This window comes from Carcharhinus amblyrhynchos, unplaced genomic scaffold, assembly GCF_965287045.1.
Source record: "Carcharhinus amblyrhynchos unplaced genomic scaffold, sCarAmb.v2.hapA scaffold_493, whole genome shotgun sequence".
Taxonomy (NCBI): domain Eukaryota; kingdom Metazoa; phylum Chordata; class Chondrichthyes; order Carcharhiniformes; family Carcharhinidae; genus Carcharhinus; species Carcharhinus amblyrhynchos.
The window spans coordinates 18,835-33,158 of NW_027650233.1; the positions used below are offsets into that span (position 1 = coordinate 18,835).

General features: G+C 58.3%; 1 protein-coding gene across 1 annotated transcript in view; it reads right to left on the bottom strand.

Moving 5' to 3' along the window:
- LOC145339479 (sarcoplasmic/endoplasmic reticulum calcium ATPase 2a-like) overlaps positions 1–13,296 on the bottom strand; it is a gene marked incomplete at its 3' end in the record, with an annotated part of 28,285 nt that extends 14,989 nt beyond the window's left edge. Inside the window, exon 1 of the mRNA XM_080183947.1 lies at positions 13,033–13,296. Within this exon, the coding sequence (XP_080040073.1) occupies positions 13,033–13,150 (118 nt within the window). The remainder of the gene's footprint in view (positions 1–13,032) is intronic.
- Positions 13,297–14,324: the final 1,028 nt, after the last annotated feature.

Sequence of the window (14,324 nt, forward strand, 5' to 3'; positions counted from 1 at the left end):
GGAATGGGGGATTGGTTCATGCCAATATGTAGCCTTGTTAGGGTGGTCTTTGATTTTTGATACAGCTGCGTGGGCAGTGGCACCTACCCTGTGAAACCCCCCCAAAATCCGACATAGCTCAATACAGTCGCCTCTCATTCTTCTAAACTCTAACAAGGACAGGCACAACCTACTCACCCTCTCCTTGTAAGAAAATCCCTTTGTACCCAGGGCTGACCCAGTGAACCTTCTCTGGGTTGCCTCCAATGCCAGGCTATCTTTCCTTAGATAAGGGGAATGAAACTGTGCACAGTATTCACGGTGTGGTCTAACTACTGTCTTGTATAGTGTTGGCAAGACTACTTTTATATGCCATTCCCTTCAAAATAAAGGCCCACATTGTGTTTGCTGTCCCTATTACCAGCCACAATGGGTCGAATCTGGTTGATGCTAGGGCCTAAGTTGTGCTTTTAGGGAATGAAGTAGAAAGGGTCGAGAGCTTCAAGTTTTTAGGTGTCCAGGTCATCAACAACCTGTCCTGGTCCCCCCCCCCATGCTGACACTATAGTTAAGAAAGCCCCACCAACGCCTCTACTTTCTCAGAAGACTAAGGAAATTTGGCATGTCTGCTACAACTCTCACCAACTATTACAGTTGCCCCATAGAAAGCATTCTTTCTGGTTGTATCACAGCTCGGTCTGGGCTCCTGCTCTGCCCAAGACCGCAAGGAACTACAAAGGATTGTGAATGTAGCCCAATCCATCACACAAACCAGCCTCCCATCCATTGACCCTGTTGACACTTCCCGCTGCCTCGGGAAAAGCAGCCGGCATAATTAAGGACCCCACACACCCCGGACATTCTCTCTTCCACCTTTTTCTGTACAAAAGTCTGAGGTCCCGTACCGACCGACTCAAGAACAGCTTCTTCCCTGCTGCTGTCAGACTTTTGAATGGACCGACCTCACATTAAGTTGATCTTTCTCTACACCCTCGCTGTGACTGTAACACTACATCCTGCACCCTCTCATTTCCTTCTCTATGAATGGTATGCTCTGTCTGTATAGCGTGCAAGAAACAATACTATTCACTGTATGTTAATACATGTGAATAAATAATAATAAATCCAATCAGACATACAGGGAGGGATAGTTGACCTGTAAGGGTGGTGCGAGTACTCTTGGCTTTGTATATTGTAGCATGTTGAAAATAGGTCAGGGCAGTAGGGGCTGCGTATATTGGGATTGAGTGGGATGGATGTTAGATGAAGGAGTTGGTGGCCTCTCCACTCCCCTCCATCGTCCCCTTCTGCGGGGGCCCCCTGTTGAATCTGGGTGTGCTAGCTCAGATTTCCCTGGGGGGTTGGGGGGTGTGTGTGTGTGGGTGGGGTGGGAAAGTGTCCTGTTCATGGCATCTGTGAGAGTGTGTACTGAGAGACCACATTTGGCTTGGGCCGGGCAATCCTGATGCTCCTCACTTTCTGGGAAGGATGTGCTGGAAAGGATCCCAGAGGAGGTTCACAGGAATGATCCCTGGAATGAAGAGCTTGTCGTATGAGGAATGGGTTGAGGACTCTGGGTCTGTACTTGTTGGAGTTTAGAAGGATGAGGGGGGGATCTTATTGAAACTTACAGGATACTGCGAGGCCCTGGATAGAGTGGACGTGGAGAGGGTGTTTCCACTAGTAGGAGAAACTAGAACCAGAGGCACAACCTCAGGCTAAAGGGACACTCCTTTAAAACAGAGATGAGGAGGGATTTCTTCAGCCAGAGAGTGGGGAATGTGTGGAATTCTTTGCTGCAGAGAAGGCCAGGTCACTGAGTGTCTTTGAGACAGAGATAGATAGGTTCCTGATTAATAAGAGGATCAGGGGTTATGGGGAAAAGGCAGGAGAATGGGGATGAGAAAAATATCAGCCATGATTGAATGGGGGAGCAGACTCGATGGGCTGAGTGGCCTCATTCTGCTCCTGTATCTAACGGTTTCTTATTTATCCGGGTGGGTGGAGTGTAGGTATAGCCGTATATTTGGTAGCGCTGACTGTGTTATTCTGCAGAGGACTAGAGAATGAGGTGGCCACTCTTCTTATCCTGAGATTCCCCCACTCACTATCCTTTCTTTCTGTGTATGAGCTGAGTACAGCGATATTGGGATTGTTTGTATGAATAACCCGCAGTCCTCTCTGCATGTCTGTGTGGAATAACAATCCCTCTGTACCCCTCTGGGGATTTGTTGCATTTTGCAGCAAACATAAAATTAAAATTTTCAGTAAAAGTTTGATTTTTAAAAATACACAAACATGCTACAATATATGCATAAATATACAACACAACATGCTAGGACCATTACACACATGCTGCACCAGCAATACCTCACACACATGGGCAGACATACCAACATGCACGTATGCTGAGAGTCTGCACATACACACACAAACACGGATACTAACAACATGCAGCTTTCACACATATGTACACATACATGCTACTTCACAAGTCAAAACTCAACTACAGACAGTGCATGGAGCTTGCACATTCTCCCCGTGTCTGCGTGGGTTTCCTCCAGGTGCTTCGGTTTCCTCCCACAGTCCAAAGATGTGCAGGTTAGGTGAATTGGCCATGCTAAATTGTCCCTTAGTGTCCAAAGATGTGTAGGTTAGGGGGATTAGTGGGGTAAATGCAGGGGTAGAAGGCCTGGGTAAGATGCTCTGTTGAAGAGTTAGTGCAGACTCGATGGGCCGAATGGCTTCCTTCTGCACTTTAGGGATTCTATGAGATGTGCTAACCCTTCCCACGTGCACACGCAGACACGCGCGGAAACATGAGCAAAGGTTCTCTTTCACTTGGATATGCTTCTAAAGAGTGCTGCAAGTTACCCAGAGACAGGGAAAGAGTTCGCACCTTCCAAGGACACTGGGGAAAAGCAGGGAGCAAATCAACAACACAGCGGCAGCCTCCCAGCCCAATTAACAGCACCCGGGGAATTCACACCCTTCCCAAAACACTGAGCACGCAGACTGGCAACAACAAAACACCCAAACCTACTCACAATACCCCACATGTGGTCTGACCAGAGCCTCTCAAAACCTGGTGTGGGCACAGGCTGCAAAGACTGGTCTTTCTCACACACACCTCCCAGTCCTTACACTCCATGTCTCGGCTAATGAGGGAACGAGTTCCTCCCTTCTGCCTTCCTGACCTGTGCAGTCACCTACAGGAATCTGTCGACATACTCTCCAACGTTCCTTTACGCATCCTCATATATCCCCTTGCCCCCTAGCATTCCCTGAACACATAACCTCACACTCCTCCCAGACTGGACAGCACAGTGGTTAGCATTGCTGCCTCACAGCGCCATGAACCCAGAGTCTGCACATTCTCCCAATATCTGCATGGGTTTCCTCCAGTTTCCTCCCACAGTCCAAAAGATGTGTAGGTTAGGTGGATTGGCCATGCTAAACTATTACAGTTGCCCCATAGAAAGCATTCTTTCTGGTTGTATCACAGCTCGGTCTGGGCTCCTGCTCTGCCCAAGACCGCAAGGAACTACAAAAGGGTGGTGAATGTAGCCCCAATCCCATCACACAAACCAGCCTCCCATCCATTGACTCTGTCTACACTTCCCACTGCCTCGGGAAAAGCAGCCGGTATAATTAAGGACCCCCCCCACACATCCCAGACATTCTCTCTTCCACCTTTTTCCATCGGGAAAAAGATACAAAAGTCTGAGGTCCCGTACCGACCGACTCAAGAACAGCTTCTTCCCTGCTGCTGTCAGGCTTTTGAATGGACCTACCTCACATTAAGCTGATCTTTCTCTACACCCTCGCTGTGACTGTAACACGACATTCTGCACCCTCTCCTTTCCTTCTCCCCATGTACTCAATGAACAGTATGCTTTGTTTGTGTAGCACGAAAGTAACAATGCTTTTCACCCTATCCCAATACAGGCGACAATAATAAATCAAATCAAATGACAAGGAGAAACATTTGATCCACAATTACTCAATCAATCACTTTTAGAATTTTATATCCCTCGATCAGATCTCCTCTCGTCCCCCTGAACTCCACCCAAGCTGTTTCATCTCTCCTCATACGTCAACCCTTTCATCCCCGGAATCGATCTGGTGAACCTTCTCTGAACTACCTCCAATGCCACCACATCCTTCCTCAGGTAAGGAGACCAAAACTGGACCCAATATCCAGGTGTGGTCTCACCAACACCCTGTACAAATGCAACATACGATCCTCCACACACCCTCAAGCTCCCCAATTGGCCTAACTCTTCCTTTTGGTCTTCCACATTGTGTCTTTGTGAAAAGGTTTTGAGGTTTCCTTGCCAATATCATTTTTGGGCACTCCCCTCACATCTTCCATGTTTTGCTCTACCCGAAGGTTTTCAGCTGTACTGAGCCCGCGGTACCTGTCGATGCAACCCTCGAACCCAGGGGACTCTGGACCCCGCCAATATGGTGTGTTATTAAAATCAGGGATATGCAAGGGGTCAGAATTAGACGAGCGCAGAGATCCCGGAGCATCGTAGGAGGTTAAACGTGAATCAAACACTGGTTCAGCCTCAGTGGGGCCAGCGTGTGCCATTCTGGGCCCCGCTCCTTGGGAAGGATTTAGACAGAGTACGGAAATAGACTGACGGGAATGTTTCCAGGGATGGGAGAGTTCGGTGACGGGGAGAGATGGGAGCAGCGGGGACCGTTTTCCTTGGAGAGGAGGGCGAGGGGGAGATTCGATCGAGACGTTCAGAATCGCAAGGGGGTGGCAGGGGGAAGAAAACATTCCCATTGATGGAAGGGCCGGGAAAGCAGAGGGACGTGGATTGAGGGTGATTGGGTGAAAGAAGCGAGGGTGAGACGGGGAGAGAGTTTCTCACCCAGCGAGTGGTTAGGATGTGGAATGGACTGGAAGAGGCAGGGAGAATGGGCAGGGATACAAGGATATGGGGAGGGGTGTGTGCACCGGGTGACTGCAAAGCAGGCACGATGGGCTGAATGGCCACCTTGATGCTGTGATCCTGTGGAGGAATTGTGGATGTTGAATAGCGTCTGATAATGTAGCAGTGATGGAGGAGTTGAGAAAGAAAGTGGTAGTGAGGTCACTGTTACCAAGGGACAGTATATCAGCGAGAGGTAGAAGGGGAACCGAGGGCAGAAGATCAGAGATAGATGATAAGGTGTGTGAGCAGAAGTAGGCTATTCAAGTCTGCTCCACCACTCAATGAGCTCATGTCTGATCTGGTGTGATAATCCACAAAGTTCCCCCTAACTCCTCGATTCCCTGACTGATGAACAATCTGTCTCTGTCTCAGCCTGGAATGCCCCAGCCTCCACAACCCTCTACCGGAAAATATTCCACACACTCACTCATAAGACCATAAGACCCAGAAGCAGAATTAGACCACTCAGTCCATCTGCTCCACCATTCAAACATGCCTGATATTTTTCTCATCCCCCATTCTCCTGCCTTTTCGCCATAACCCCTAATCCCCTTATTAATCAAGGACCTATCTATCTCTGTCTTAAAGACACTCAATGACCAGCCCTCCACAGCCTTCTGGGGCACTCCCCTCGGAGAGAAGAAATTCCTCCTCATTTCCATCTCCAATAGGATGACGCCCTGATCCTGAGATGTTGCCCAGCTCCCCGTTTCTGCGTGGGCTTCCTCCGGGTGCTCTGGTTTCCTCCCACAGTCCGAAAGATGTGCTGGTTAGATGCATTGGCCATGCTAAATCCTCCCTCAACGATGCAGAGTGTGGCAACTAGGAGATTTTCACAGCAACTTCATTGCAGTGTTAATGTAAGCCTCCTTGACTATAGAAACATAGAACATTACAGCACAGTACAGGCCCTTTGGCCCTCGATGTTGTGCCGAGCTACGTCCAATCCCAAGAACAAGCTATCCCACTCCCTATCATTCTGATGTGCTCCATGTGCCTATCCAATAACCACTTGAAAGTTCCTAAAGTGTCCGACTCCACTATCACAGCAGGCAGTGTATTCCACACCCCAACCACTCTCTGAGTAAAGAATCTACCTTGGACATCCCTCCTATATCTCCCACCATGAACCTTATAGTTATGCCCCCTAGTAACAGCTACATCCACCCGAGGAAATAGTCTCTGCCGGAATTAGAAAATCATGTTGCAGCTGTACAAGACTTTGGTTAGGTCACATTTGGAGTTTTGCGAACAATTCTGATCGCCACACTACCGGAAGGATGCTGATGCGTTGGAAAGGATGCAGAGGAGATTTACCAGGATGTTGCCTGGTTTGGAGGATAGGAACTATGAAGAAAGGTTGTTTTCATTGGAGTGTTGGAGGACGAGGGGACCTGATAGAGGTTTACATGACAGGCTTGGATAGAGTGGATAGTCAGAGCCTTTTTCCCAGGATTGAAGGGTTAATTATTCAGGGGCATAGATTGAGTGAGAGGGGGAAAGTTTAAAAGAGATGTAAGGTGAATGCCTGGAACGCGGTGCCAGAGGAGGTGATAGAAACAGATTCTATAACAATATTTGAGAGGCATCTGGACAGATACATAAATAGGCAGGGAATAGAGGGATATGGACCACATTGAGGCAAGAAAATATTAGATTAGAGAGGCATCTGTGTTGGCACAGACTTGGTGGGCTGAAGGGCCTGTTCTTTGGTCCAGATTTCCTCTAATGCCAGAATGTCTTTCCTTAGATAAGGGGACCCAAACTGTTTACAGTATACCACTGGGGTCTAACTAGTGTGTTGTAAAGTTTTAACAAGACTCCATTCCATTTGCCATCCTAATGACCCACTGAACTTGCCGTCAATTATAAAGCAGCTCGATTTTAAACCTGTCTCTTGGTTGAGTGGGTCAGGTCTCCCTCTGGAACCGGCCCCAATCTCAGATTTGTCCCACTGGAGGGAAGGTAGAGAAAGATGCAGAGATCCTTGATGGGAGCTCCGGGGAACATGGCTTGTTTCCAAGTGGAGAGTGCAGAATGAGGGGGAGGGGGTGACAATTACCAGCCTATTCCTCCCCACACCTCATCCCACCACCAAATCTGCGAGGTTAATTGGTTGGAGAGCAGGGAGAATTACAATTAATTTAAAATAAAGCGATATTAATAAGGAGCAAGGCCCTGTGTATAGAAATAGGAACAGTAAAGGAGGCCAGAGTCTGAACAGGATTTAACCCAGAAATGGATATTTACTTTGAACTGCCCCTGGTCAACCCCATATCCAATTTACACCCAGTCCCACAGACCCACCAAACCTCCCTATCCCTGTAACCTCCTCCAGCCCCTACACCACTCCCTATCTCTGTAACCTCCTCCAGCCCCTACACACCCTCCCTATCCCTGTAACCTCCTCCAGCCCCTACACCCCCTCCCTATCCCTGTAACCTCCTCCAGCCCCCTACACACCCTCCCTATCCCTGTAACCTCCTCCAGCCCCTACACCCCCTCCCTATCCCTGTAACCTCCTCCAGCCCCTACACCACTCCCTATCCCTGTAACCCCCTCCAGCCCCTACACCCCCTCCCTATCCCTGTAACCTCCTCCAGCCCCTACACCACTCCCTATCCCTGTAACCTCCTCCAGCCCCTACACCCCCTCCCTATCCCTGTAACCTCCTCCAGCCCCTACACCCCCTCCCTATCTCTGTAACCTCCTCCAGCCCCTACACCACTCCCTATCTCTGTAACCTCCTCCAGCCCCTACACACCCTCCCTATCCCTGTAACCTCCTCCAGCCCCTACACCCCCTCCCTATCCCTGTAACCTCCTCCAGCCCCCTACACACCCTCCCTATCCCTGTAACCTCCTCCAGCCCCTACACCCCCTCCCTATCCCTGTAACCTCCTCCAGCCCCTACACCACTCCCTATCCCTGTAACCCCCTCCAGCCCCTACACCCCCTCCCTATCCCTGTAACCTCCTCCAGCCCCTACACCACTCCCTATCCCTGTAACCCCCTCCAGCCCCTACACCCCCTCCCTATCCCTGTAACCTCCTCCAGCCCCTACACCCCCTCCCTATCTCTGTAACCTCCTCCAGCCCCTACACCCCCTCCCTATCCCTGTAACCTCCTCCAGCCCCTACACCCCCTCCCTATCTCTGTAACCTCCTCCAGCCCCTACACCCCCTCCCTATCCCTGTAACCTCCTCCAGCCCCTACACCCCCTCCCTATCTCTGTAACCTCCTCCAGCCCCTACACCCCCTCCCTATCTCTGTAACCTCCTCCCGCCCCTACACCCCTCCCTATCTCTGTAACCTCCTCCAGCCCCCTACACCCCCTCCCTATCTCTGTAACCTCCTCCCGCCCCTACACCCCCTCCCTATCTCTGTAACCTCCTCCTGCCCCTACACCCCTCCCTATCTCTGTAACCTCCTCCCGCCCCAACACCCCCTCCCTATCTCTGTAACCTCCTCCAGCCCCTACACCCCCTCCCTATCTCTGTAACCTCCTCCAGCCCCTACACCCCCTCCCTATCTCTGTAACCTCCTCCAGCCCCTACACCCCTCCCTATCTCTGTAACTCCTCCAGCCCCTACACCCCCTCCCCATCCCTGTAACCTCCTCCAGCCCCCTACACCCCTCCCTATCCCTGTAACCTCCTCCCGCCCCTACACCCCCTTCCTATCTCTGTAACCTCCTCCAGCCCCTACACCCCCTCCCTATCTCTGTAACCTCCTCCAGCCCCTAAACCCCCTCCCTATCTCTGTAACCTCCTCCAGCCCCTACACCCCCTCCCTATCCCTGTAACCTCCTCCAGCCCCTACACCCCCTCCCTATCTCTGTAACCCCCTCCAGCCCCTACACCCCTCCCTATCTCTGTAACCCCCTCCAGCCCCTACACCCCTCCCTATCTCTGTAACCCCCTCCAGCCCCTACACCCCTCCCTATCTCTGTAACCCCCTCCAGCCCCTACACACCTTCCCTATCCCTGTAACCCCCTCCAGCCCCTACACCCCCTCCCCATCCCTGTAACCTCCTCCAGCCCCCTACACCCCTCCCTATCCCTGTAACCTCCTCCAGCCCCCGACACCCCTCCCTATCCCTGTAACCCCCTCCAGCCCCTACACCCCCTCCCTATCCCTGTAACCTCCTCCAACCCCTACACTCCCTCCCTATCTCTGTAACCTCCTCCAGCCCTCTGCACCCCTCCCTATCCCTGTAACCTCCTCCAGCCCCTACACCCCTCCCTATCTCTGTAACCCCCTCCAGCCCCTACACCCCTCCCTATCTCTGTAACCCCCTCGAGCCCCTACACACCTTCCCTATCCCTGTAACCTCCTCCAGCCCCTACACCCCTCCCTATCTCTGTAACCCCCTCCAGCCCCTACACCCCCTCCCTATCCCTGTAACCCCCTCCAGCCCCTACACCCCCTCCCTATCCCTGTAACCTCCTCCAACCCCTACACCCCCTCCCTATCCCTGTAACCTCCTCCAACCCCTACACTCCCTCCCTATCTCTGTAACCTCCTCCAGCCCCTACACCCCTCCCTATCCCTGGAAACTCCTCCAGCCCCTACACTCCCTCCCTATCCCTGTAACCTCCTCCAGCCCTCTGCACCCCTCCCTCAATAACTTCCAATTCTGACCTCTTGGCATCCCCCTTTTTCCCACATGCAGAGCCTCGCTTCCTCCCACACATACTCACCACCCCCCACATATTGACCCCTCACCCCGCCCCTCACACATAGTGAGCTTTCACCCCCTCCCACACATACTAACTCCTCACCCCCTCCCAACCCCACATACTGGACATGACGCCATCCCCTCCAACCAATAACATCGGCCTCCCCACATCCCACGCTCCCCACACTCCACTGCCTGTCCCCCAGTTGCCCAGATCCGACTCCATACCCCCAGGCCTCGACCACCCCCCCCATGCCCCACGGCCCCTGCACCCGACCCCCCCCCAATGCCCCCATGCCCCCAAACCCCTTCCCATGTCCCCGACCCCCCACTCATGCCCCCATGGCCCGAATCCCCCCCATGCCCCCGAGCCCCCCCCAATGCCCCCATGGCCCCGACCCCCACCCCCCAATGCCCCCATGCCCCTGACCCCCAACCCCCACCCCCCAATGCCCCCATGGCCCCGACCCCCACCCCCCAATGCCCCCATGGCCCCGACCCCCACCCCCCAATGCCACCATGGCCCCGATTCCCCCCCATGGCCCCGACTCCACCCCCCCAATGCCCCCCACCCACCCCCCCCATGGCCCTGACCCCCCACCCACCCCCCCCATGGCCCTGACCCCCACCCCCCAATGCCCCCACGGCCCCGACCCCCACCACCCAATGCCCCCCACCCACCCCCCCCATGGCCCTGACCACCCCCCCACCCCCCCCCATGGCCCTGACCCCCCCCACCCACCCCCCCCACCATGGCCCTGACCCCCCCACCCCACCCACCCCCCCCATGGCCCTGACCCCCCCCACCCACCCCCCCCCCCCATGGCCCTGACCCCCCCCACCCACCCACCCACCCCCCATGGCCCTGACCCCCCCCACCCACCCACCCCCCCCATGGCCCTGACCCCCCCCACCCCACCCCATGGCCCTGACCCCCCCCTACCCCCCCCCAATGGCCCTGACCCCCCCCCACCCACCCACCCCCCCAATGGCCCTGACCCCCCCCCACCCACCCACCCCCCCCAATGGCCCTGACCCCCCCCACCCACCCACCCCCCCAATGGCCCTGACCCCCCCCACCCACCCACCCCCCCCCATGGCCCTGACCCCCCCCCACCCACCCACCCCCCCCCATGGCCCTGACCCCCCCACCCCCCCCATGGCCCTGACCCCCCCCTACCCCCCCCCATGGCCCTGACCCCCCCCCACCCCCCCCCCCATGGCCCTGACCCCCCCCCACCCCCCCCCCATGGCCCTGACCCCCCCCACCCACCCACCCCCCCCCATGGCCCTCACCCCCCCCCATGGCCCTGACCCCCCCCACCCACCCATCCCCCCCCCATGGCCCCGACCCACCCCACCCACCCATCCCCACCCAATGGCCCCGACCCACCCACCCCCCCAATGGCCCCCCCCACCCCCCCAATGGCCCCCCCCCCCACCCAATGGCCCTGACCCCCCCACACCCAATGGCCCTGGCCCTGGCCCTGACCCCCCCCACCCACACCCACACCCACAGCCACAGCCACAGGTCCAGGTCCTGGCCCCCCCCACCCCCACCCTCACCCCCACACCCAATGGCCCTGGCCCTGACCACCCCACCCCCACCCCTGACCACCCCACCCCCACCCAATGGCCCTGGCCCCAGCCCCCCCACCCTCACCCAATGGCCCTGGCCCTGGCCCTGGCCCCGACCCCCCCACCCCCACCCAATGGCCCCGACCCCCCCCAACCCCACCCGCACCCAATGGCCCCGACCCCCCCCAACCCCACCCCCACCCAATGGCCCCGACCCCCCCACCCCCACACCCACCCAATGGCCCCGACCCCCCCCAACCCCACCCCCACCCAATGGCCGCGACCCCCCCACCCCCACCCCCACCCAATGGCCCCGACCCCCCCACCCCCACCCAATGGCCCTGACCCCCCCCACCCCCACCCAATGGCCCTGACCCCCCCACCCCCACCCAATGGCCCTGAACCCCCCCACCCAATGGCCCCGACCCACCCACCCCCCCAATGGCCCCCCCCACCCCCCCAATGGCCCCCCCCCCACCCAATGGCCCTGACCCCCCCACACCCAATGGCCCTGACACACACCCCCCCCACACCCAATGGCCCTGACCCCCCCACCCCCACACCCAATGGCCCTGACCCCCCCACCCCCCACACCCAATGGCCCTGACCCCCCACCCCCAATGGCCCTGACCCCCCACCCCCCGACACCCAATGGCCATGGCCCTGGCCCTGACCCCCCCCACCCACACCCACAGGTCCAGGTCCTGGCCCTGGCCCCCCCCACCCCCACCCTCACCCCCACACCCAATGGCCCTGGCCCTGACCACCCCCACACCCAATGGCCCTGGCCCTGACCACCCCACCCCCACCCAATGGCCCTGGCCCCAGCCCCCCCACCCTCACCCAACGGCCCTGGCCCTGGCCCCGGCCCCGACCCCCCCACCCCCACCCAATGGCCCCGACCCCCCCAACCCCACCCCCACCCAATGGCCCCGACCCCCCCACCCCCACCCAATGGCCCTGACCCCCCCACCCCCACCCCCACCCAATGGCCCTGACCCCCCCCACCCCCACCCAATGGCCCTGACCACCCCCACCCCCACCCAATGGCCCCGACCCCCCCAACCCCACCCCCACCCAATGGCCCCGACCCCCCCACCCCCACCCAATGGCCCTGACCCCCCCCCACCCCCACCCAATGGCCCTGACCCCCCCCCACCCCCACCCAATGGCCCTGACCCCCCCCACCCCCACCCAATGGCCCCGACCCCCCCCACCCCCACCCCCACCCAATGGCCCCGACCCCCCCCACCCCCACCCAATGGCCCCGACCCCCCCCACCCCCACCCCCACCCAATGGCCCCGACCCCCCCCACCCCCACCCCCACCCACACCCAATGGCCCCGACCCCCCCCACCCCCACCCAATGGCCCCGACCCCCCCCACCCCCACCCCCACCCAATGGCCCCGACCCCCCCCACCCCCACCCACACCCAATGGCCCCGACCCCCCCCACCCCCACCCCCACCCAATGGCCCCGACCCCCCCCACCCCCACCCAATGGCCCCGACCCCCCCCACCCCCACCCCCACCCAATGGCCCCGACCCCCCCCACCCCCACCCAATGGCCCCGACCCCCCCCACCCCCACCCCCACCCCCACCCAATGGCCCCGACCCCCCCCACCCCCACCCAATGGCCCCGACCCCCCCCACCCACACCCAATGGCCCTGACCACCCCCACCCAATGGCCCTGACCCCCGACCCCGAGCCCCAGTGCCCCCTGGCCCCTCCCCTCACTCCCCCAGGCCCCGCCCCCTCAGTCCCCAGGCCCCGCCCCCCCACTGTCCCCCAGGCCCCGCCCCCCCACTGTCCCCCAGGCCCCTCCCCCTGCCCCCGGCTCCTCACCATTCGGGCCCCACTTGTCGCGGCCTTTGCGGAGTTGTTCGGGGCCCAGACCGGTGCTCTCGTTGACCCCGAAATGCCGGAGCACCTCATCCACGGTGCGGGTGTGAGCGGCCTCCATGGCGGTGGCGGGAGCGGAGCGGCTCAGTCAGTGTGCGGTGCCTGTCCCAGGATCGCTGTCTGTCTCTCTCTCTCTGTGTTTCTGTGTCTCTCTCACTCTGTCTGTCCCCTCCCCCCCTCCTCAAGGAGACGCCATGACACCAAACCCGGCTCTCCCGCCCCACAGGAGACGGCGGGGGCCGGCCGGGCTGATTGACAGCCTCTACTCCAATCAGCGCCGGCTCCCGCTCGGAGGACCCCGCCTCTGCACCAATGGGAAGCGGCGCCAGTACTCAGGGGCGGGACCGGGGGGACGTCCCGCCCCGCGTACGCCGATGCGCATGCGTCACTCCCAACGGCCGCTGTCCGCGCGGGGCGGGGGGGGAGACGCAGGGCGGGCCTCCTCGTCGATTGACGACCCGCCTGACCAATGATACAGAGCGCCGTTGAGGGGCTTCACCAATGGAGCAGCTCTGCTCCGCCTGTTAAGGTCCCAGCCAATGAGCGGACGGCTTTCCCCAGCGCGGGGCGGTGCCTCCCCGCCGCCCGGGTCCGCCTACTGACGATGTGTAAACGTCCCATTGGACGGGCCGTCTCCCTGGTAACAAACCCTGCCCCTTTTGTTGGGGAGGCGGCGCGCATGCGTCAGCGGCCCACGTTTGGGGAGGGTGCGGCCGGATACCAAGAAGCAGCCGGCGCAGGCAAGAGGCAACTCGGTCAAATCTGGGAGGAGTTCAAGGTGACTCCTCCACCACCACCGCCCCCACCTCCCTGTCTCAGCTAGTGGGCATTGCAGGTCAAATCTATCTTTCTAATCTTGAATCTTAAAATTGCACTTTCTTCAGCGATGTGAGCTTGACCGCTGGGTGGAGGAGCACCGGGGTGCCCCACACTGTTAGAGGGACCGTCCCAACAACATATCAAACCAATTTCAAACCCGTCCATTCTTTCAAGCAACACGTGGTTCCCCCATGCTGACACTATAGTTAAGAAAGCCCCACCAACACCTCTACTTTCTCAGGAGACTAAGGAAATTTGACGTGTCCACTACGGACTCTCACCAACTCTTACAGATGCCCCATAGAAAGCATTCTTTCTGGTTGTATCACAGCTCGGTCTGGGCTCCTGCTCTGCCCAAGACCACAAGGAACTACAAAAGGGTCATAATGGAGTTTAACATGGCAAAGACTATTTCT